This window comes from Mirounga angustirostris, unplaced genomic scaffold, assembly GCF_029215605.1.
Source record: "Mirounga angustirostris isolate CCGP_5_RB_7025 unplaced genomic scaffold, mMirAng1.0.hap1 SCAF_13, whole genome shotgun sequence".
NCBI lineage: Eukaryota > Metazoa > Chordata > Mammalia > Carnivora > Phocidae > Mirounga > Mirounga angustirostris.
In genome coordinates, this window is record NW_026991721.1 from 54,992,424 (window position 1) to 55,018,109 (window position 25,686).

A 25,686-nucleotide genomic window follows, 5' to 3' on the forward strand; every position below is an offset into this window, starting at 1 on the left:
TTGATGTCTCTGACTTGCTGCACTTGGATTGCCTTCCTTGGGACTTCTTGTTATTTGGAAAACATAATACACCTCTCTTTGATTAAACCATTCTAGTTTGGTTTTCTACATGTAGCTAAATGCAATCATAACTGATACATACTTGGCCATTTCACTCCTAACTGATATTCCTAACTAAAGGGTGGGCAGAAAAATATGAGAGAGAGAGAGAGTGTGTGTGTATGTGTATGTGTATTGCTCATTCCAGCTTGTGATTTATATAGAATTTTTTTAAACAATGAAATCCACAACAATAATACCTTTTAGTCCTCCCTTTGCCATATAATATCGAGTTATGTTCTCCTGTTGCTTTGAGTCCAAAATCTTTAATTTTCTTCTAATCCTAGAAATTTCTAGGATATATCAGGCTGTGGACATCTCATCATCATAAAGTCAGTTTCCCTCCCACAGCCCAGAGCTAACTCCAAGAGATTCAATTTCCCTTCATCCACAATATGCATATTATAATAGAAGGTGAATCTTATAGTTCATCAGGAAATGTAACATTGTTAGAGACAGAAAACTGACTACATACTACCAGTTCTTCCATTAAATAAATAGAAGATCTCTATAGAAAATAGGAAACCATAAAAAGTGCTATACCAAATTTGCATAAGAATCTAAAAGAATTAAATATATATCCACAAAATACAATAACTGAAATTAAAACTGCAAAGATGGAGCTTCCAGGTTGGTGGACACATCCAGATACTAGGAGGGTAGCACGCCCTGAGACATCAGAGCTCCATGCTACCCCATGCCCCCATATTTTGCCCTATGCATCTGTTCGTTTGCTGTTTTTGAGCTGGAGGAGAAGGCCATGTGAAGACAGAGGCACAGACTGGAGTCATGCAGCCACAAGCTAAGGAAAAGTTATAGCCATCAGAAGCTGAGAATGGCAAGGAAAGATTCTCCACTAGAGCCTTCAGAGGGAGCATGGCCCTACTGACACTTCAACTCAGACTTCAGGCCTCAAACTCTGAGATAATAAATTTCTGTTGTTTTAAGCCAAGAACAAACAAACAAAAAAACCCAAGGTCAGATCCCTGCTCTGAAAAGATGGCTCTCAGACTTGGCTGCACATTGGAAACACCTGAGAAAGCTTAACACAAAAAACAAACAAGCAAAGAAAAAAACATTTCATGCTCCAACCCAGATCACTTGAGGCATAATCTCAGGGGGTGAGGTCCAGGAATCAGTTCCTTAAAATGCTATGCATCCAGGGTTAGGAACTATTACTCTGGATCAGGGGTGAGCAAACTGTGGCCCTTGGGCCAAATCTGGCCTGCTGCCTGCTTTTGTAAATAAAGTTTTCTTGGAATACATGCATACACACAAAACCTAAGGCCCAGTTTAGTAAATTAGATTCTGAAGAAAAGAGAATTAGGAAACTGGAGAAGAGAAACAATACAGATTAGAGTGGAAATTAATGAAACAAAGAATAGAAAAAGCAATAGAGAAAAATCAATGAAACCAAGTTCTTTGAAAAGAGCAACAAAAATGACAAACCTTTAGCTAAACTAACCTCCCCCCCCTCAAAAAAACACTCAAATTACTAGAATCAGAAGTAAAAGAGGGGACATTATTGCTCACCTTATGGGGGGAAAAGGGGATTATAAAGAAATACCATAAACAACTGTATGCCAACAAATTAGAGAACCTTGATGAAATGGACAGATTCCTACAAAGAAACAAACTAATGAAATTTACTCAAGAAGCAGACAAGTGAACAGACCTATAAAAAGTGAAGAGATTGAGTTAATAATCAGAAAACTACTCACAAAGCCCAAATCCACATGGTTTCACCATTGAATTCTCTACTAAAAATTAAAGGAAAAAATATGTCAATTCTTTACAAACTCTTCCAAAAGTTAGAAGAGATGAGAACACTCATTTTATAAGGCCAGTATTACTCTTATACCCAAACCAGAAAAATATATCACAAGAAAACTACAGACCAATATCTATTATGAATATGAATAGATTAATCCTCAACAAAATACTAGCAAAACAAATGCAGAAACATATAAAAACAGTGCTATACCATGAACAAGTAGGATGCAAGTTTGGTCTAACTTCTAAAAATCAATTAATGTAATAATTATAATAATGTAATCAACATAATAAAAAAGCTTACATGTACACCTCATTAAATACAGAAAAGCATTTGACAAAATCCAACACTCTTTAATGATAAAAACACTCAACAAACTAGAAACAGAAGAGAATTTCACCAATATGAAAAAAGCATCTATCAAAAACCCACAGTTAATATATTTAATGGTGAAAGAATGCTTTCCTCTAAGGTCAGAAACAAGACAAGGATGTCCGCTCTTGCCACCTCAATTCAGCATTGTACTGGAGGTTCTAGCCAAAGCAAACAGGCAAGAAAAAGAAGCAAAAGACATCCAGATTAGAAAGGAAAAAGTAAAACTATCTATTCACAGATGACATGATCTTGTATACAGAAAATCCTAAGAGGTTAAATAGAAACTATTAGAACTAACAAATGAATTCGGTGGTTTCAGGATGCAATTGATGTACAAAAGCCAACTGTATTTATATATATATGCAATGAGCTATCCAAAAATGAAATTAAGACAATTCCATTTACAATGACATCAAAAAGAATAAAATACTTAGAAATAAATTTAACAAAAAAGTCTAAAACTTACACTCTGAAAACTATAGAATATTGTTGAAAGATATTAAAGAAGATCTACAATTAGAAAAAAATCCCGTGTTCACAGATTGGAAGACTTAACATTGTTAAGATGGTGATATTGCCCAATCTGATCTATAGATTCAGTGCATCCAAACAGAATCCCCAGCTGACTTCTTTGTAGAAATTGACAAGCTAACTGTAAAATTTATTTAGAATTGTGAGGGACTTAGAATAGTCAAAACAATCTTGAAAAAGAACAAAGTAGGACTCATATTTCCTGATTTCAAAACTTACTACAAAGTAACAGTAATCTAGACCTTGCGGTACTAGCACAAGGACAGACATATAGATCAATGGAATATAATTGAGAGTCCAGATTAAAACTGTATGTCTGTAGTCAACTAATTTTCTACATGAATGCCAAGGCCATCCAGTAGGGAAAGAGTAGTCTTTTCAACAAATGGAGCTCATATAGCTACATGCAGAAGAATGAGGTTAGATCCCTTCCTCACACCATATATGAAAATTAATTCAAGGTAGACCGAGAACCTAAACATAAGAACTAGAACTATAAAACTCTTAGAAGACAACAAAGAGGGGATGGCTGGGTGGTTCAGTCAGTTAAGCGTCTGCCTTCAGCTCAGGTCATGATCTCAGGGTCCTGGGATTGAGCCCCGAGCCCCCTGTCATCACTGGGCTCTCTGCTCAGTGGGGAACCTGCTTCTCCCTCTCTCCCTGCCCCTCCCTGCCCCCCTCCACTCGTGTTCTCTCTCTCTCTCTCTCAAATACATAAGTAAAAACTTAAAAAAAAAAAAAAAGAAGATAACAAAGGAAAAATCTCCTTAGATTTGGCAAAGGATTCTTTTTTTTTTTTTTTAAGATTTTTTATTTATTCATTTGAGAGAGAGAGCACGCAAGAGCACAAGCAGGGGGGAGGGTCAGAGGGGAGGGAGAAGCAGACTCCCCCCTGACCATGGAGCCCAACTCAGGGCTCGATCCCAGGACTGCAGGATCATGACCTGAGCCAAAGGCAGACACTTAATGGAATGAGCCATCCAGGCGCCCCTTGGCAAAGGATTCTTAGATATAAGCAACAAAAGAAAAAAAAAAAAGATAAATCAGACTTCTTCAAAACTAAAAAGTTTTCTGCTTCAGACAACACCATCAAGACTGGGAAAAGATAGGGGGTAAGGGGATGGGTGAAATAGGGGATTAAGAGTTGCAAGCTTTCAGTTACAAAATAAGCTACAGAGATAAAAATTATAGCATAGGGAATATTGTCAATAACATTGCAATGATGTTGTATGGTGACTGCATTTATTGTGGTGAGCACTGAGTAATGCATGAAATTGTCACATCACTATGTTGTACCCCTGAAACTAATATAACACTGAATGTCAACTGTACTTCTGTAATAAATAAAGGAATGCAAAAAGACAGCCCACAGAATGAGGGGAAATAGTTGTAAATCATTTATCTGATTTGTATCAGGAACTTACATCAAGAAATACAAATAAATCTTACAACTCAAAAATTTAAAAACAAAATTTTTTTAAATGGGCAAAAGATGTGAATAGTTCTCCAAGGATGATATACAAATGACCAATAAACATATGAAAAGATGTCCAAGTCACTAGTCATCAGGGAAATGCAAATCAAAACCACAATAAGATACCACTTCACAGTCACTAAAATGGCTAGAATCTGGGGGGCCTGGGTGGCGCAGTCAGTTAAGTGTCTGACTCTTGATTTCGGCTCAGGTCGTGATCTCAGGGTGGTGAGAGTGAACCCTGAGTTGGGCTCCACGCTGAGTGTGGAGCCTGCTTGATTCTCTCTCTCCCTCTCCCTCTGTCCGACCCCCTCCCCCATGCACTCTCTTTCTCTCCCCCAAAAAAATAATTTTAAAAATGGCTAGAATCAAAAAGTAAGATAATAACAAGAGTTAGAAAATCTGTGGGAAAACCCTCACACACTGCTGGTAGGAATTTAAATGGTGCAGCTGCTTTGGAAAACAGTCCGGCTGGTCCAAATGATTAAACATAGAGTTACTACATGGCCCACCTAATCCATTCACAGGTATAGAGAAATGAAAACCTATTCCACACATAAACTGTATATGAATATTTGTAGCTGCATTATTCATAATAGCAAAAGACAGAAACAACCCAAACATCATCAATGGACAAACAGATCAACAAAATGTAGTATACCCATACACTGGAGTATTATTCAACCATAATTCTACAAAGATAGAAAGCAGATTAGTGGTTGCTTAGGCCTGGGAGTGGGATAGGGTGATAGGTGGCTCATAGCTAAAGGGCTTGAGGTTTCTTTTTGAGGTAATGAAAATATTCTAAAATTGACTATAGTGATGTTTGCGCATAACTATGAATATAACAAAAAAACCAGAACTGTACACTTTAAATGGGTGAATTGTTTGCTATGTGAATTATATCTCAATAAAGCTGTTTAAAAAAATGTAATAAGGGCGCCTGGGTGGCTCAGTTGGTTAAGCAACTGCCTTCGGCTCAGGTCATGATCCTGGAGTCCCAGAATTGAGTCCCGCATCGGGCTCCCTGCTTGGCAGGGAGTCTGCTTCTCCCTCTGACCCTCCCCCCTCTCGTACTCTCTCTATCTCATTCTCTCTCTGAGATAAATAAATAAAATCTTTAAAAAAAATAAAAAATAAAAAATAAAAATTAAATTAAAAAATTAAAAAATGTAATAAGGCACTCACTCTCAGGCACCAATCCTGTACTTCCACAAACCTGAAAGGGAACGCCTCCTTAGATTTTGCACCCTAGGTTCTTTGCCTTGCTTCACCCTAATCCCAAGTGTGCTCTGCATCCTTCCCCCTACCTTACACAAAGAGAGCCACTTTTTTTTTGTTGTTGTTTTGTCCCTTTGGAGTTTTAAGGGCTAAAAGTAGAAAATAGAAAATTGTTTACAAGATACTTCCTTTATTGACTCTATTTTTTTTTTTTAAATACAGAGTTCACTAGAGTTTAGGTCAAGTATCTTGATGAGCAACAAGAAAATACTTACCTTTTCAGAGAAATCACACAGCAGAATGATAGATTTCCTCAAAACTTAAAGTCTTAAAATAGGAGGGTGATGAGAGAGCAAGAGAGTCCCTAAAGATTGCTTGGTAGCAATACTTCAAGTAATTGGCAAGATGCTTGAGGGGATGACCATATACCATACCTAGACAGACGCTTTGGGGTTCATAGCCTTAAAACCAAGTTTCCTGACCACAGCTTATGAATGGTATGCAAGGAGAAAGCTGTCAGACTTCCAGAGACTACTATGACCCTAGACAATACAGATGTTAGCAGAAACCTTGATGAATTAGAGCTGTCAACTCTGTTTCCCTGGTATCATATAAAGCCTGGATGAGAGGGGAGACTCTGATATTGATGAAAATTTAATTTCTTGCTACCCTGACAGAATGAGAGCTTTGAGTCTCTTAATTTGATTTTTTAAAACAATAAATAAATGTATATTTCTTATACACTTGAGGTTTCTCTTTTAAATTTTTTAATTTGGAAATAATTTCTTTTTTTTTTTTAAGATTTTATTTATTTGACAGAGAGAGACACAGCGAGAGAGGGAACACAAGCAGGGGGAGTGGGAGAGGGAGAAGCAGGCTTCCCACGGAGCAGGGAGCCTGATGCGGGGCTCAATCCTAGAACCCTGGGATCATGACCTGAGCTGAAGGCACACGCTTAATAACTAAGCCACCCAGGCGCCCCTGGAAATAATTTCAAATGAAGTTGCAAATTAAAATAGTACAAAGATTATCCAGCTATCCTTTACCCAGATTCCCCTATTATTAAAATTTCCATTTGATTTATTTCCTATTTATCTAACTATATGTTTGTATATGTTTATATATGTGTATATATAAATACATTTGTGTGTGTGTGTGTATACACAGTATTTTTTTCTGAACCATTTGAGGGTAAGTTATATATATATCATGATCCTAAAATATTAGGTCATATATATATTAGGACCAAGAGAGATATTCTCTTTTATAACCACAGTTAGGGTTGTCGGATTTAGAGAACCGTGGGCAAATTCCCATAAAAAAAGGATGAAATCATGCCATTTGCAAAACCATGGATGGAGCTAGAGAGTATTATGCTAAGTGAAGTCAGTCAGAGAAAGACAAATACCATTATGATTTCACTCATATGTGGAATTTAAGAAACAGAACTAGTGAACAAAAGAAAAAAGAGAGAGGCAAACCAAGAAACAGATTCTTAACTATAAAGAACAAACTAATGGTTACCAGAAGGGAGGTGGGTGGAGGGATGGGTGAAATAGGTGATGGGGATTAAGGAGTACACTTGTTGTGTTGAGCAGGGGGTGATATATGGAAATGTTGAATCACTATGCTGTACACCTGAAACTAATATTACACTGTATGTTAATTAACTGAAATTTAAATAAAAACTTAGAAAAGAACTCTGGGCAAATTCCAACAGAAATTAAAGCTTCTGAACTTTCCCTGACTAGGAAAACTATTATACTCCCTCTTCTGGACACACTTACACACTATTCTTTGATCTGATGAGTTCTGGGTCTCTTTGGTCACCCCTCAATTCCTAAGCAATAAGCCAAAGATGCTGGGCAAGGTTTCTGATAACCATTGTATGTCATAATTTTGTTGATGAAATTGAGGACTGGTTGACTCTGGTATTGAATTAAAACTTGTATTTCTCCAGTCTTTTATGCTTGCCTTATATAATTCCATCTCTTGGAAGTTGTTGATTTAGTAGTGTTTCTCAGAATTGAATTAAATTTAAGAATTGGCTTATAAAACCACTGCTTATCAAATTTAATATGTGTAGAAATCATCATTGGATCTTGTTAAAATATAAATTCTGACTCAGTAGAATTGGGATGGGGCCTGAAATTTTGTATTTTCCAGAAGACCTTATAAGAGGACCTGCTCTGTGTAGCAAGGTTATGGCCATTTATGCCACAATCAATAGTATTTGTTAAATATGTAGGGACCTAGGTCCTATCCCAATGTACTGATTCAGAATCTCTGGGGCAGTGACCAGGAATACAGATTTGAGGACCAGTGGTTTATGGGTTTGAAATGCCCTCCACCTTTTTCTCTACTTATTTTTTGTCTTTCAAAGCCTAGTGCTTGTCGCTCCTGCTGCTTGTTGCTTCCATTGACCACCTCAGACACTGAATTCTTTAACAGTTGTCTGCAGCAAGCATTTGCTGTTTATCATGGGCTATATTTTCTCACATATATCCCGTGGCCCCAGACACATTTTATTTTTTGAAATGAACAGTTTTGTTATATACTTTTTTTTTTAAAGATTTATTTATTTATTTGAGAGAGCGAGAATGAGAGAGAGTACATGAGAGGGGGGAGGGTCAGAGGGAGAAGCAGGCTCCTCGCTGAGCAGGGAGCCTGACGCGGGACTCGATCCCGGGACTCCAGGATCATGACCTGAGCCGAAGGCAGTTGCTTAACCAACTGAGCCACCCAGGCGCCCCTTGTTATATACTTTCTTATAGCGTCAGCTCCTAGCATAATACTTGGCACAGAGTAAATATTTAATTAACATTTGTCATGGACAGTAATGGTGATGATAGTGAACGATTAATTTCTTTTCAGGACACGTGGTTGTTTCCCAGGCCTTGTGTGATTAAAAGAATCTGCTAATTCCATAAAGGAAACCACCCAACTGCTTAGCAAAGACTGTAAATGCCAACTGTGGCACGTTATTTTTCAGGAACTGGCACTACGATCCTTCTGTACCTTGGTAGCTTGGATTTTATTATGGTAAATGGCTTGTTAAAGGAAAGTAATACTTTGAATTTATTATGTCTTTTATCTGTGAACCTGAAAGCACTCTAAAGCCATTTATTGTTACTGTATAGCCATGCTGTAAATATTATTACACCCTCCTTACAAAAAAGCTGACTAGGGAAGGAGCTGTAAGATACTCCGCCAAATTCATAGAGCCATTTTAAGAAGGCCAAACCAAGAAAATCAGCAGCCCCTGAGTGTCTGGCAGGTAAGCCCTCCTCGGCATCTCCCAGACCTCAAGTTGTGTTATTTTGCAAGGTGAGCGTTCCAGAGGAGAGAGGCCAAAGTAAGAAGAAATTGAAGATTATTTCAATAATCTCTTCTCTTCCTCCGTTTGCCTATTGCCATTTCTCTTTGTATCCCTTTTAACGCTTGTACATTGTTGCTTGTGTTATGGTTAAATGCTGACCCATCTTCCCTCCTTAACTTCCTTGTTTATTTTTTCTTTCATCTTGTTCTCTCTCCTCCTCCACTGCAGCAGCAAAAAGAACTGCCAACAGACGAGATCTGAAACGAGGTTGGCACCCTGGTTCCACCACATAGGAATTCTGCCTCTTTTGAAAAAGTCCCTTCACTCTGGGGCACTTTCCTCTTTTGTTTGTAAAATAGGGATAGATCACGCCCACCTACCTCACAAGATGGTTGAAGCGATAGAACACGATTCGTAAACTGTAAAGCATTAAATGGATACCAGTGGTCCCCTCACTGCATCAGTCCAGGTTTAAATTAATTTAATTCCAGGGCCACATTGCGCAGCAGGGCAGGGACAGGGCGTGTCCGTAGGGAACATCCTGGAGGCAGATCTTTTTTGAGGAAAGGGAGGGCGCGGAGCTGCTGGGTGTTGTAGTCTTTGCGGCAGTCTCCCCAGATCTCGGAGAAAGAAAAGAACTACAATTCCCGTGAAGCCGTGCGGAAACAGTCCCTTGTACCCTCCCGCCTAGCGCGTGCCCCGAGCTGAAACGGGAGATAGAAGGGGTCCTACGTGCGCGCCGGGGGTCCGCGGAGCGATCGCTGAAGTGGGGTGCTGGTCGTGGCTATGGCAGCTGATTGAGAAAAGGAGACGCGTGGGAGTGTGTGGGGACTGTGACAAGGATAGGACGCATGGCAAGTGGCAAATTATAAAAAATAACCCAACCCCTCACCACCCTAGCGAATTCTAACTCGTACTACTGCGGAGGCGACGGGAGCGCGCTCTCCGCTCGTGCCTCACGCCCCAGCGACTTAAATCGGCAGGGGCGGGAAGGGGCGGGCCCTGTGGGGCGGGGCGTAGGGCGGCGGCCGCGGCGCCGGCGGCCGCGGCCACGACCCAGACATCTGGGACTGTTGTTGTTCTCTCGTGGTGGGACCGCCTCAGTCCGTTCGCACAGAAAGAGACCCGGAGCTGGTTTGGTGGGAGCGGGCGGCCGCATCCCCCCTCTCTCCTTCTCCAAAGCTGCAGCAGGAGCTGGCTCAGACACCCTGCGGTTGGTAGGTCTCCGATGCCCTTCAGTGAGGAGGGGGCGTCAGAACCCTGGTGAGCGCATCTCAGCCCCCCCAAACCAGTGTCTTCGCTGACCCCCCCAGGCCCTCACACCCCAGTCTGGCTGCCATGGCTGAAAATGCAGAGGGGGACCTGAACTCCAACCTGCTCCACACCCCGTACCACACCGGGGATCCTCAGCTAGACACGGCCATCGGGCAGTGGCTCCGTTGGGATAAGGTGGGTACCTGGTCAGCCCGGCATCCGCCCTGTCCTCCCGCACGCCCTCCCACAAGCAGTCCGCCTTTTCCCGTCCCCACCCGGTGCTCGGCAGGCTGCAGAGGAGATGGCTCAAGCCACCGGGCGGGGACCAGCGGAGCCGGGCGTTGCCACCCACCTATGCTTGGGCTTCCTCCCCGGGACCGTCTGAGCCGGGCTGCCAGTAGTCTCTTCCTTTTGCAGTGCGCGGGATTGCAGTCTCCCTTTCTCACCCACCCCCCGCCTTTCAAGTGCGCGTTGTCTCTCGCTCTCTCAAAAAATTATTAATATCATCATCGTAAGTTAAACGCTTCATAGAGCTATTCCTTTCTTCCCCCTTGATTTCCTTCTCTGCATACCTGAAAGTGGTTTTTGGTACCCTTTTTAGATGTCTCTAACCGCTCTTCGGTTTACTTCTGGTCTGGTGTGTTTCCACCTTCCGTCGCTAGGTAGTCGCTGGTCTTTTATCACTCCCTGGTATTCTCTAGTTAATCACCTTTTGCTCTTGAGAAAGGTAAGAGTTCTCTTACCTCTATATTTCCCTTGCCGAGAGTTATTTTCTGGAAGTATCCTGTTCAAAGAATCATGTTTTCATGGTTTCATTTGATGTTCCTGATACGGAAGTGTTTTTGCTTTACCCATTCCTTTTTTTTTTTAAGATTTTATTTATTTATTTATTTATTTATTTATTTATTTATCTATCTATCTATCTATCTATCAGAGAGAGAGAGCGAGAGCAGGAACACAAGGAGGGGGAGCGGGAGAAGGAGAAGCAGGCTTCCCGCTGAGCTGGGAGCCCGATGCGGGGCTCGATCCCAGAACCCTGAGATCATGACCTGAGCCGAGGGGAGACGCTTAACGACTGAGCCATCCAGGCGCCCCTTGCTTCACCCATTCCTTTTCCTCCTCTACTCCTGCCACCCCCTCCAAGTTGTTGGGGTGATTTCATTATGTGCAGGCATATGGGATGATCTGTGAAAGCCAGAGTTAAAATGCAGCTCTCTCACTTGTGGAAGAGGCCGCTGGTGTCTCCAACAGAGGAACATGATCCAAGCTTTTGCTTTGTCAAGTGCATTAAATGTATTTGTTCAAGTAGAGAAGGCAACGTATTTAAAATGGAATTAATAATAGTGAATTAAGGAATTAGTATGGCAGTATGTGAAATCATGTACAAAAGAATTTCCTAAAGGATTTGCTTTCTGAAAAAGTCTTATTTTCACTTTGCTTGGTCATTAATGCATTTAGCAAAAAATATTTATTGAGCATTGGGTAATGTTTTCTGAGCCTGTTAGGAATGAATACTAGTGGTGAGGAAATAGAAGGGGTTCTGCCCTCAACAAGCCTTCAGTTAGCAGATAAGATCAACAAATAAGTAATTACAATAAGTTAGTTACTGTTACTTGGTCATATGCATCTTGGATATTCTCTTCTTCCTCTAGAGTCTAAACCAGTGCTTCTTAAACTGTAAAGTGCTTGCAGATCACCTGGGGATCTAAAATGGAGATTCACATTTAGTAGGCCTGGGGTAGGGTATGAGATTCTGCCTCAAGAATGAGCTCCCAGGTGATACCAATGCTGCAGGTCTGTGGACTACACTTGGAGTGGGAAGACTCTAGAGTGTTCTGATTCAAATATCAAATTAAAGAAATAACTTCCTTATTAAAGGATTTGACCATATAGATATATATATTTTTTAAGTTTTTGTCAGAGAGAAAGAGTATGAGCGGGGGGAGGGGCAGGCAGAGGGAGAAGCAGGCTCCCCACTGAGCAAGGAGCCTGATGCGATGCGGGACTCCATCCCAGGACCCTGGGATCATGACCTGAGCCGAAGGCAGACGCTTAACCGACTGAGCCACCCAGGCATCCCTAGATACATTTTTTTAAGTCAAATGTGCAGAATTTGTGATATCCCATTAATTACCATAAGGATGTGTAAAAAGCAAATAACTTTAAAGCCATTTGTCAGAGGTCAGCTTAGCATACAATAAAAACAAATGTACTACAAGCTGACTATATAAATGTCTTCAGCATGGAAACCTGACCAAGGGCGCCTGGGTGGCTCAGTTGGTTAAGCGACTGCCTTCGGCTCAGGTCATGATCCTGGAGTCCCGGGATCGAGTTCCGCATCGGGCTACCTGCTCAGCAGGGAGTCTGCTTCTCCCTGTCCCTCTCCCCCCTCTTGTGCTCTTTCTCTCTCTCTCTCAAATAAATAAATAAAATCTTAAAAAAAAAAAAAAAAAAAGAAACCTGACCAAATTACAAATGAATGATAACTTTATCTGTTTAATATGGTTAATCATTTTTGCTTAAAGCCATCTGCTTTCGGGCGCCTGGGTGGCTCAGATGGTTAAGCATCTGCCTTCGGCTCAGGTCATGATCCCGGGGTCCTGGGATTGAGCCCCACATCGGGCTCCCTGCTGAGCAGGGAGCCTGCTTCTCCCTCTCCCTCTGTCTCTGCCTGCCGCTCCCCGTTTGTACTCTCTGTCAAATAAAAAATAAAAAATCTTTAAAAAAAAAAAAAGCCATCTGCTTTCATTGGTATTTTCAGGAAATGAATGTTGTTGGACACTTATGTGTCCTTGAAGAGAAAGGAAGATTCATGAAATTTGAAAATACTTGTAGAATTCCAACACAATTTAATTTATTAGTAACTACTATGTATGTCAAAGCTTTTGATCCCAACAATAGGAATTTGTTTTCATTGCCATGGATGAGATCTTTTGTTCTTTTTAGGTGCGAGTTTTGACTATACTTTTCCTAACGAGTCCTTCATTGATTTTTTTTTAAAAGATTGGTTGAATGAATTAATATTTATTAATTGTCTATGCTGTGCCTAGATATTGGGGTGTATGGAAATATAAAAAGACTATAAAATGCATATAAACACAAAAAGATAACACTAGGGCAGTATTGGTGGCAATTAAATGTTTTATAGGCAGTCCTTATAGGAATTCAAAAGTAAGGAGTGACCTGTGGACTGGGATGATCAAGGAAGACTTTATAACATGGGATACATACAAAAAGACTGAGGGGAACCTTCACTGAAAATGGAAGAGAAATTCTTAAATTATATTTAAAGTGCCCTCTCTATATAAAATACTAGCTAAAAGCCTATGGAAAATACAAAAATGAGATAGATAGGAATTATGTCTTCAGAGAACATAGAAGGGAAAATTAAACAAAAGCTCACAAAGGGAGCAAGTAATAAGTGCCCTTAATCAAGGAATAAATATTAAATAATTATTTAATAAAAATAATAATTGATCCCTCTCATAATGGGAAATAATACTTTTAATTGGTAAACAAAGGTGTATTTACTGTAGATTGATAGTGTGGGTAACCTAGGCTATATCCCAGGGCACTGAAATTTAGAGTGCAGACCTGAGCCTAAGGTCTCAGGTATTAGGTATTATTTTGCTTGAAAATAGATAAAATAATAGATCAAAATTACAGCATTTATTACATTACATGCTGACAACAAATATAGTCTTTTAGAAGAGAAACTGAGTTTAATACCTGATTAATATCTATTTAGTGAAAAAAAGGAACCTATCAAATGTGGCTGATTCTCAATGACTCTGCCTAGATCACCAAAATTGCTAGTTTTAGCCTTGGTAGGGTGGTGGATTTAGAAAAGTCTTCATGAAGGGCGCCTGGGTGGCTCAGTCGGTTAAGCAACTGCCTTCAGCTCAGGTCATGATCCCAGGGTCCTGGGATCAAGTCCCACATCGGGCTCCCTGCTCTGTGGGGAGCCTGCTTCTCCCTCTCCCCCTCCCCCTGCTTGTGTTCCCTCTCTCGCTGTGTCTCTCTCTGTCAAATAAATAAATAAAAAATTAAAAAAAAAAAAGAAAAGTCTTCATAAAAAAAAAAAGTATTATTTGTGCTAAACTTTCAGAATTAGTTAAAATTTAGACTTCCCAACATAGAGAGGAGCTATTCCAAGCAGAGATAGAAACTTTGTGTACTTAGAACGTTTGTTTCTGCTATAGCTTTGGGTACAGAGAGAGAAATTATTGGAAAGGTATGTAGAGACGAGGTCATAGACACATTCAGTATGTGGTCATTGAATGACCACATAAACACATTCAGTATGTGTTTAGTGGCCTTGAATAAATAAAGGTGTATGTATGTGTTAAAAAGAAAATAATGCAACAAGACAGGGTTTTTGTTGGGGCAGTCTGGAGTATCCCACATAGTTTCTATGGGGTGGCATTCTGTTGGTAAATTTACTATAGTTCCCTATCTGACCCTCAGTTTTTATGCCTTCAGACTTTGTTAGTCTGTCTTGTCTCAGGATGAAGTCCCCCTACTCAAGAAACTGAAACTGATGTCTGAATTCAGAATGCAATTTTATTAATTTATGGTACAGATGTAATATAAGTGGATTTGTCTCTAGTCAGGGTATTTCCTAGATGCACCATCAAGGAAGTCAAAGAATCAGAAGATTTTTAGTGATCATGAAATCAGATCACAGGGATTCAGATATGTGCTTAAATGTTTAACATCATTGGCCTGTAATAAGTAAATGCATCCATTTCTATGATGGGACTATCCTACCACTGGTACCCAACAAGTCCGAGGTTCAAGGTGTTCCTCCTCCAGGTAATGCACAGATGACTCTTCTAAACTGCTCTTTCCCTTCTATGCTCTAGGGCTAACTAAGGCTCCCACTTTCTTCCTATTTCTTTGTTTCGATGTTTTCATACATTCTATCCCATTATAGACAAGTCTTGACTGGCCTAGAAGCCAGATTCTCTTTAACATGACAACTATCACCTTTCTCTGATCTACTGTAAATTTTAACTTTTTGAAAGCAGATGTAACCAAGATACTGAGTACTGCTCAAGTTTGGGTGTGTAAATGTGTGGGTGGGGAGTGGGACAGGACACAGGGCAGCGTTGTTCAGCCAGCTGGAGCAGCAACAGCTCTGTATTGACAAAATGTGCAGGCAGAGATTGGCCATGGCATTTTGAGAAATAGTAAGTAGAGCACTCTGGTCTCAAAATGTAGGTCTCTACTGACAAAGGATAGAATGTAAAGCTAAAGATGAGTTAGGTTAGGTTAGGGTTATGAAATGCCTGAAAATAGAAATAAAAGACTTTAAGCCAGTGATTTTCAGATATCTAGCAGTGAAACTTTTTCAAGCAAAATATAGCCCAGGAAACTAGGGGTGAACAAATTCCCTTTTAAATCATCATTGTGTGATGGAAAATATATCCAAGAAGCACCTCTGCAAAGGTGGTCTAGTGTAATTTCATTGTATAGAGACCTTAAGAAGTTGTGGTAGAGCCTGGACCAGAGCTTGTGTCTGCCACCTAGTTCAATCCAATTTTTACAATACTAGTTTATATTACTTTTTTTGGTTCACATTTTTCTAATTAATTTGGTCTTTAATCAGTGAAGAGTACAGAATACATATGGCTTTATTAATTTGGGGAAATATTAGTACTTACTAGTTGAATTTATTTGTGTAATGTTTCAAACTTTGTAAAATGATCTAAATCTCATTTGATACTCACAGCAACCCTGAATGGTAGGCAAACTAGGCAGTCGTTATCCCCATTTTTACAAGTAAAGAAACTTAGTTTCAGAAAAGTAAATGACTTACTCAAGGATGTATGACTTTTAAGCAGCAGAGTTAGGACTAGACTCGAGGTTACCTGACCTTTACTCTAGTTTTCTGATCAGTGCACTATACTCTATAACCTGAATATTTAGTAAATGTTAGTGACATACACCAGGTTCAAGGACTTCATTAAAACCATTTTATTGGCTTTTGTAAAACCTGAGTAGGATGTAATTGCAGAATAAATGTCATGGAATTTTTTTAAAGAGCTGAATTTGCAGATCAACAGTTGCTTTGGTCTCCCTGGCAACAACATTCTCCCTCTGAGAAATTTAACATATAAATAAGGGTTTGAATTCATTTTACTTCTTAGAAATAAAACTCATTTTTTCTTTTTATTTCCAAACTTATTACATTTCCCCCTCAGTTTCCACCATTTCATCTTCAATGCATTTTTATTTATTTCAAAGAAATATATGCATAAGCATGTACAAAAGGGAACGTAATAGGAAACAATGTTCCTAACCACTTCTCGTTTTTGATTTGCTCCTTAGAAGCCATTTTTAGCTGTTTGTTTTTAGTTATTCTCATGGTTACCATCAAAAGACTAAATAATATGCTAGTACCAGTAGTCCTTGACGTATGTATTATTTGTCGAATACATGCTATAAAAACTCAGAGCTCACACGATTCTCTACCTCTCCTAAATTTCAATGGTTATGTTTTAGTCATTTTTTTTAAAAGTTTAAATAATGTACTTACTGCTATCAAAGTCTACAGAACAATAAGCCCAACTCACAAATCCAGAGCTCCCAATTGCCCGTTTTGTTTAAGAGGACACTAGCACTGACATGGACGAATTTCTCCAATGTAAAGAAATCCCAGATGACTATAGTGCTCTAGATCCACATTGGGCTTCAAGAAATGTGTCTATGCCATAAATAATAAAAAGCTGGAAGATGTTAGTGATACGGTGAAGATGGTATGTTTTTCTGGCAACAACATTAAAAAAAGAAAAGCAGGGCGCCTGGGTGGCTCAGTCATTAAGCGTCTGCCTTCGGCTCAGGTCATGATCCCAGGGTCCTGGGATCGAGCCCCGCATCGGGCTCCCTGCTCCGCCGGAAGCCTGCTTCTCCCTCTCCCACTCCCCCTGCTTGGGTTCCCTCTCTCGCTGTGTCTTTCTCTGTCAAATAAAAAAAAAAAAAGAAAAAGCAGTTATCCACGGATGGCAGAGAAGAAGGGAGAGGAAGAGGGAGGGAAGAAGGAAAGGAAGGAAGACCTGAGTAAGCAAGTTATGGTTTGAACATGAAGCAAATGAAAACATGGCATGATTTTGAACAATGAATTGATAGAGCTTAAGAAACAATTCCTTTTGATCTCAATACCTTAAGGAGACATAGGTGGGCACCCACTACAGGGATTCACAGTGAACAATATTTAGATGATCTTAACCTTGTGTTTACATTATGTTCAATTTTGAGGATCAACCTGAAGACAAAACACAAGATTTAATTATTTTTTTATTGTGGTGAAAAAACACATAACATAAAATTACCATCTTAACCAATTTTTAAAAGATTTTATTTATTTATTTGACAGAGAGAGAGAGGGAACACAAGCAGGGGGAGTGGGAGAGGGAGAAGCAGGCTTCTCGCTGAGCAGGGATGCAGGACTCGATCCCAGGACCCTGGGATCATGACCTGAGCCGAAGGCAGACACTTAATGACTGAGCCACCCAGGTGCCCCACCATCTTAACCATTTTTAAGTGTACGGCTCAGTAGTGTTAATTATATTCACATTGTTGTGAAATGGATCTCTAGAACTTTTTCATCTTGCAAGTCTGAAACCCACCCATTATGTAAGTCCCCTTTTGCCCCTCCCCCCAGTCCGTGGTAACCACCATTCTACTCTGTTTCTATGATTTTGACTACTTTATTTATTTATTTATTTATTTATTTATTTATTTATAAGATTTTATTTATTTATTTATTTGACAGAGAGAGACACAGCAAGAGAGGGAACCCAAGCAGGGTGGGTGGGAGAGGGAGAAGCAGGCTTCCCGCTGAGCAGGGAGCCCATCACGGGGCTCGATTCCAAGACCCTGGGATCATGACCCGAGCAGAAGGCAGACGCTTAACAACTGAGCCAGGCGCCCTTGACTACTTTAGATACTTCATATAAAGAGATATGAAAGAGAATCATACAGTAGTTGTCTTTTTGTGACTGGTTTATTTCACTTAGCATAATGTCTTTAAGGTTCATCATGTTGTAGCCTGTGACAGGATTTCCTTCTATAAGGCTGAATAATAGGGTATACCATATTTTTTTATCCATTCATCCATCAATGGACATTTGGGTTGCATCCACCCCTTGGCTGTTGTGAATAGTGCTGCTGTGAACACAGATATGCAAATATCTCATCAAGACCCTGCTTTCAGTTCTTTTAGCTATATACCCAGAAGTGGGATTGCTGGAACAAAATGTAGATGTTAGTGGCATAAATAGGGTTTTGGCGTACTGTGCTTTGTTTCATGCTACTTTCTGTCTTTCGGAAATATGTTGAAATTTCATCTACTCCTCAGTACCCATTGACCCCTTCCCCAGTTCTTTTTGCATTATGGGTTTAGTCCTTTTGTACCTTTACTGTCATTTTTAAAATTCTCAGGAAGAAGAGGAGACAAGCATTTGAGTCTTTCATCTTCAACTGAAACTATTATTTTTTTCAAATTAAAAATGTACTAAAACTGGAAGCAACCAAGATGTCCTTCAGTAGGTGAATGGGTAAACAACCTTTGGTACATCCATACAGTAGAATATTATTTGTTGATTTTTTTTTAAAATGAGTTATTAAGCCACAAAAAGAAGTAAGCCATCAAGCCACAAAAACACAGTTAAGAAACTTTACTTACTACTTAATGAAAGAAGCCATTCTGAAAAAGCTACATACTGTATGACTCCAACTATATGTCATTCTGAAAATTACCAGGGAAAAGGAGGGAGTAGATGGAGCACAAAGGATTTTTAGAGCAGTAAAGCTATTCTTGTATGATACTGTAATGTGTAATACATTATGTATTTATCAAAACCCATATGTAAACTATGGACTTCAGTTCGTAGTATTGGATCAGTATTGGATCAATTACAAAAAGTGTACCATACTAATACAAGATGTTCACAACAGGGGAAACTGAAGGGAACTCCTTGTACTATCTGCTCAATTTTCTGTAACCTAAAACTGTTGTAAAAAGTAAAGTCTAGGGGCGCCTGGGTGGCTCAGTTGGTTAAGCGACTGCCTTCGGCTCAGGTCATGATCCTGGAGTGCCTGGATCGAGTCCCGCATTGGGCTCCCTGCTCGGCAGGGAGTCTGCTTCGTCCTCTGACCCTATCCCCTCTCATGTGTTCTCTCTCTCTCATTCTCTCTCTCTCTCAAATAAATAAATAAAATCTTTAAAAAAAAAAAAGTAAAGTCTAGGGTGAGGATGCCTGGGTGGCTCAGTCAGTAGCGTGTGACTCTTGATCTTGGGGTCATGAGTTTCAGCCCCACATTGTGGGGTAGAGTTTACTTAATAATAAAAAAAATGTTTAAAAAAAGTAAAGTCTATGAATTTAAAGAATATATATGTACTTCAAAGGGAAAGGATTCACATTTGAAAGCACATCCTTCTTTCCCACCTGAAATTTTCAAAATAGGTAGACTGGCTTCTGCTTTTTATTTGGGGGTTCTCTTTGCCCTATCTTTTCTTTCATAAAGGATTTTTGTTTAGTTCCTTCACGTTTTCTACAGGACCATTAGAAAGCCTATGTGGATATATCTTTGATCAAAAATTATTTTCCCTCTTTCTTTCCTCCTATTTAAAAAATCTGAGAGCCTAGAGAACCTAATGAAAAGGAATTTGTCTTCATTTGGTTCTTTCAGATTTTACTTGTAAAATATATTGAACTAAGCAAAGAATATAAGTATTATATTTCACCATTTCAGATTTTCATAGTCCCTCCCTGGATTATCTAAATTAGACTTCTTTCATCCTCTTGGAGAGACAGCATGATTTGCTTGTTTAATTGTTTTTACGTATTTCATGTGTCTGTTTGTTTTTCATAGATATATTTTCCCCCAAATGAAAGGTTGATTAGTAATTTAGTGCAGATTTTACTAAAATATTTTTTCATTAGTCAATTTCTATTACCAGCTAGTACTAAGGCTGCTGCCCTCTGGTGTTGGGAGTTAATGGAGAAAATAATATTTTTCTGGTGGAAAAGAATATAGACAGGTGGGTACTATATCTAATCCTGCCTGAGATCCTTTACACCAGATAATTTAGTGAGTGCTGGATCTTACCAAACAAAACTATGACATGGTCTTATTAAATGCCCAAAAGAATATTAAAATTATAATGTAAATGGAAAATCCTATGCTTCTCAGATACATAGGCCTTTTAACTTTCAGCTAACCAGAAAATCTCTTTAATGTAAATAATGGTTTTATTTTGTGGTTTCTGCTTCACATTTTCTCATGTCATTTTTCCTCTGAAATGTTTCATTATTTATACAGGTAAAATTTAGAAAAAACCTAAATGCCCACCAAAGGGGAAAGGATAAACAAATTGGAACACTGCAACAGTTGAATACACTAGATCAGGGATGAATGGATAAAGAAGTTGTGGTATAGATATACCATGGAATATTATTCAACCATAAAAAATGAGAGAACACTACCATTTGTGACAACATAGATGGAACTTGAAGGCATTATGCTAAGGGGAAATAAGACAGACAAGAAAGACAAAGACTATATGATCTTACTTACATGTGGAATCTAAAAAAAAAACCCAAAAGACCAAAAAACACACCAAACTCATAGATCAGATTTGTGGTTACCAAATGGGGGTTGTGTATGCAGAATTAGAAGAAAGTGGTCAAAGGGTATAAACTTCTGGTTATAATATAAGTAAGTACTAGGGATGTAATAGACAATATAATTATAGTTTACACTGCTGTATGATATATTGGAAAATTTGTTAAGAAAGTAGATTGTAGGGGCACCTGGGTGGCTCAGTTGGTTGAGCATCCGACTCTTGGTTTCGGCTCAGGTCATGATCTCGAGGTCATGAGATTGAGCCCTACCTTGGGCTCCAAACTCAGTGGGGAATCTGCTTAGATTCTTTTCCACTCCCTCTCCCTCTGCCCCTCCCCCTACTCTCTCTCTCTCTAAAATAAATAAATCTCTTAAAAAAAGAAATTTCTCACAAAGAGAAAATTTTTTCCTTTTGTTGTATCTATATAAGATGATGGATGTTAACTAAACCTATTGTGCCAGTCATTTCACAATACCTTGAATAGCATGAAGGTTGGGGCGACAACACCCCAAGCAGTCAAAAATCTTCATGTAACTTTTGACTTCCAAAAAACTTAATAATAGCCTACTTTTGACCAGAAGCCTTACCGATAACATAAACAGTTGATTAACACATACTTTATATATGTATTATAAAATGTATTCTTACAATAAAGTAAGCTAGACAAAAGAAAATGTTATTAAGAAAATCACAAAGAAGAGAAAGTACATTCATAATTCTGTACTGACTTTACTGAAAAAATCTGCATGTAAGTGGACCTGCTCAGTTCAAACCTGTGTTGTTCAAGGGTCGATTGTACATATAAACTAAACCATCATGCTGTATATCTTAATGTACAGAACAAAACAAATATAGATCTATATGTATTGAAAGGATCTCCAAGATATATTAAGTGAATAATCAAGTTATAGAACATTGTGTGCAATTCGATACCAGATATATAAAATAAAAAGAGAGAGCAAAACTACATAGCTATACATATGTAGATGCCAGTAAAGGTCTGGAAGGATGCATCACAACATTACTGGCTCCCCCTACAGAATGGGCCTGGGACTGAGGGTAATAGTCAAAGATGTGTTTAGCTTTATCTGTATTATTAGTATTTTTTTGAAGTAGGAAAATGTATGGATATAGTTCAAAATTAATAATAATATTTAAAATACAAATAAAGAGGGCGCCTGGGTGGCTCAGTTGGTTAAGTGTCTGACTCTTCATCTCAGCTCAAGTCTTGATCTCTGGGTCTTGAGTTCAAGTCCTGCACTGGGCTCTATGCTGGGTGTGGAGTCTACTTAAAAAAAAAAATAAGATACAAATAAAGAACAATTAATGGTCAACTATCTGACGCTGCTTTTTAAGAGCCATAGAAATTCAAAGTCAGGAAGACTACATAAGCAGTAGAATTTTAGCTGGGTCTTGAAGGATAAATAGGATAGAAATAGATGATGAATATGGGGACAGAAAATTTAAGGTGGGAGAAATAGAATAAAGTGGAAAACGAAACTGTTCAGGGAAATGAAACTGAATGGGTAGTGTGCAAGAGTAATGAAGTTTTTTTTTTTTTAGCTCAAGTGTAGCACATGTGTTGGACTGCTGTGGCAGTGAAGATTACTTAAAGGAGGGGCACCTGGGAGGTGTCTGCATTTGGCCCAGAACTAGATCCCAGGGTGGGGCTCCCTGCTCAGCGGGGAGTTTGCTTCTCCCTCTCCCAGTGACCCTCCCCCTGCTCCTGCCCTCATTCGCCCTCTCTCTCTCAAATGAATAAATTTTTTTAAAAATTCTAAAAAGAAAAAAGATTACGTAAAGGAAAAAGGAAATCTCTTGTTTATTGAGTGATCATATGCCAGATGTGTTAATAGATGCTTTCATGTAAAAAAAAAATCTCTTTTAATCCTTCAAGGATTGTTTGAGGTAGTTATTCCCATTTTTTAACCCTATATACAAACTCGGGGGCTCAGAGAAATGGAGAGTATTTAAATCTGAAAAGATTTTGATCTCTGGCCTTTGGGATCCAATTCCCACCCTACCTGACCTTTATATTTGATGTAACCGGAATTGGACTCTATTGTTGGTTCTTGGCTGATTAGTCTGACAGTATGTAATTAGGATGAGATGGGTTGGAGATGTGATCCTGGAGACTATTCTAGAATTATGGATAACAAAGTTTTACATTAGGATGATTATAGAGCCTTCCAACAGAAAGAAGTAATGAGCCTTTTTAACAAATTGACCTCTCCTTTTTAAAAACAGGGAGAATGATAAACATCTCCTATTTTGTTATAATATTTTGCTGAATTTGAATCAGATCTCCTTTCTAAAGAAATAAATTACAGGTTCAGTTTAAATTCCCATATCCACTTTACTGATCCCATTCTCCTCCCCTTCCACCTTTCCCCAAAGTAGCCAAGGCATATCTAAGAATATTGGAGTTTTGTCTAAATTTCCTGTTTGCTTGAAAAATAGCTTTGTTTTTCATTTAATCAAAGTAAAGATAACCCTGAAAGCTAAACAGCTCCTTTAAAAAAAAAAGAAATCACTTAGTCAAAACTATTTCAAAGCCTGAATACACTCAAATCAAAATTGAGGCATTTTGGGGCGCCTGGGTGGCTCAGTTGGTTAAGCAACTGCCTTCGGCTCAGGTCATGATCCTGGAGTCCCGGGATCGAGTCCCGCATCGGGCTCCCTGCTTGGCAGGGAGTCTGCTTCTCCCTCTGACCCTCCCCCCTCTCATGTGCTCTCTCTCTCATTCTCTCTCAAATAAATAAATAAAATCTTAAAAAAAAAAAAAAAATTGAGGCATTTTGTTTTTTATAATATATAAATACTTAATATATAACTTTTGAAAACGTGGATACTGTTAACTTATTCCTAAATAGTACCAGAAGCCATAGTTCCTTAACAAAATGCAAGTCAACAATAAAATAACATCAAATACAGCCTAAGGTGTTCATTAAATAGAAATGTCATATTTTACAAAGATAGTTTCATTTGTGGTTTCTGTAAAATTAGATTCATAGTTACATAGAATTAATGATTTTTTTTTTAAAGATTTTATTTATTTATTTGAAAGAGAGAGAGAATGAGAGACAGGGAGCACGAGAGGGAAGAGGGTCAGAGGGAGAAGCAGACCCCCCGCTGAGTAGGGAGCCCGATGTGGGACTCGATCCCGGGACTCCAGGATCATGACCTGAGCCGAAGGCAGTCGCTTAACCAACTGAGCCACCCAGGCGCCCAGAATTAATGATTTAAATGTCCTCTCTCCCAAACATCAAGGAACTTTTACATAATTCTCAGGAAAAACTTAACAGTAAGAGAGTTGATATTCTACTACAGTACAGCTCACACCCTTGAATTTATTTTTGTAATTTGTATGTCTTTAAAAAAAAACTGCTTCATAAAGAGAATTCAGGTATCTTTCAAATATTGTATTTTTAACATTCAATTATATTTTTCGAATGTTTTATAAAGGGAATTGAAAAAAACCACCTAATATTGTTTGTTATTAATTCCTACTTTATAATGTAAAACACTATGCATCTGTATTTATGCATATTTCCTCTACTTCAACCTCAGCGTTAGGGCTTTTCTATATACTTTTTTTTTTAAAGTCAGACTTACTGAGGTATAATTTACATTTACATAATTGACAGTAAATTTCGTTCCTTTAAGTGTTCCATTTAATGAATTTTGAAAACTATATATAATTGCATAACCAACATCACAATCAAAGAGCATTTGTATCACTGCAAAAAGTTCCTCCCGGGCGCCTGGGTGGCTCAGATGGTTGAGCGTCTGCCTTCGGCTCAGGTCTTGATCCCAGGGTTCTGGGATCGAGTTCCGCATTGGGCTCCCTGCTCCTTGGGAGCCTGCTTCTCCCTCTGCCTCTCTCTCTGTCTCTGTCTCTCATGAATAAATAAATAAAATCTTTAAAAAAAAAAAAAGTTCCTGCCCCTTTTGTAGTGAATCTCCTTGTTCCCACCCGTCAACCACTGATCTAATTTTGTCCGATGGTTTTTGTTAATTGAGATATAATTCACATAATATGAAATAAAATTCACCATTTTAAGATGTATAATTCAGTGGGTTTTGGTATATTCAGAAGGCTATGCAATTGTCACCACTAATTCCCAAACATTGCAATCATCCCAGAAAGAAACCCCATACCCATTAGTAGTCACTTCCCATTCCTCCTCCCCCACCTCAGCTCCGGACAACCACTCATCAGTTTACACTTGCCTATTCTGGACCTTCCCTATAAATGGAAACATACTGTTGTTGTATGTGGCCTCCTTTGTGTCTGCCTTCTTTTACTTAGCACATTTTTAAAGTTCATCCATATTGTAGCATGAATCAATACTTATTATAGGTAATTGGCTATTTATATGTCTTCTTTAGTGAATCTTTTGCCCCTTTTTATTTTTTTAAAGATTTTATTAGAGAGAGAGCAAGAGCAGGGGTGCGGGAGGGTCAGAGGGAGAGGGAGAAGCAGACTCCCCGCTGAGCAGGGATCCTGCCGGGCTCATTCCAGGAGCTCATTCCAGGGGCTTGATCCCAGGACCCCAAGATCATGACCTGAGCCAAAGTCAAACACTTAACCGTCTGAGCCACCCAGGCACCCTCCTTTGCCCCGTTTTAAATTGGATTGTCTTTTTATTGTTGAGTTGTAATAGTTCTTTACTGTTCCTATAGTTTGCCTTTACAAAAATCATACAATAGGTAGACTTTTTGTGTCTAGCTTCCTTCACTTAACAAAATGCTTGTGAGATTTATCCGTTTTGTTGTATATTTCAGCAGTTTATTCCTTTTTGTTGCTAAATGTTATTCCATTTTATGGATGTACAATTTGTTTATTCATTCACCAGTTGATGGACAATAGGTTTCAACTGTTAAGAATAAATCTACCATTAAAATTCATTTACAGGTCTTTGTGTGAATATGTTTCATTTCTCTTGGGTAGATGCCTCGTGGAATTACTATTAAAAATATACTGAGAAATATAAAAATAATTA

General features: G+C 38.9%; 1 protein-coding gene and 1 long non-coding RNA gene across 7 annotated transcripts in view; one reads left to right on the forward strand and one right to left on the reverse strand.

Annotated features, from left to right (window-relative positions):
• LOC135362371 (uncharacterized) overlaps positions 1-9,312 on the reverse strand; it is a 61,211-nt gene extending 51,899 nt beyond the window's left edge. The window contains exon 1 of the long non-coding RNA XR_010406981.1: positions 9,174-9,312. This is a non-coding gene — a long non-coding RNA (uncharacterized LOC135362371). The remainder of the gene's footprint in view (positions 1-9,173) is intronic.
• Positions 1-25,686, forward strand: part of PGM2L1 (phosphoglucomutase 2 like 1) — a 112,956-nt gene that overhangs the window by 42,324 nt on the left and 44,946 nt on the right. Inside the window, exons 1-2 of one of the 6 annotated variants that reach the window (XM_064576926.1) lie at positions 9,299-9,647; positions 10,107-10,242. The exons of 3 other annotated variants lie outside the window; for them this stretch is intronic. In XM_064576926.1, coding sequence (XP_064432996.1) covers positions 10,132-10,242 — 111 coding nt within the window. In that variant the 5' untranslated portion in view covers positions 9,299-9,647; positions 10,107-10,131. 2 more of the 6 variants (XM_064576927.1, XM_064576931.1) reach the window with 2 other exon arrangements.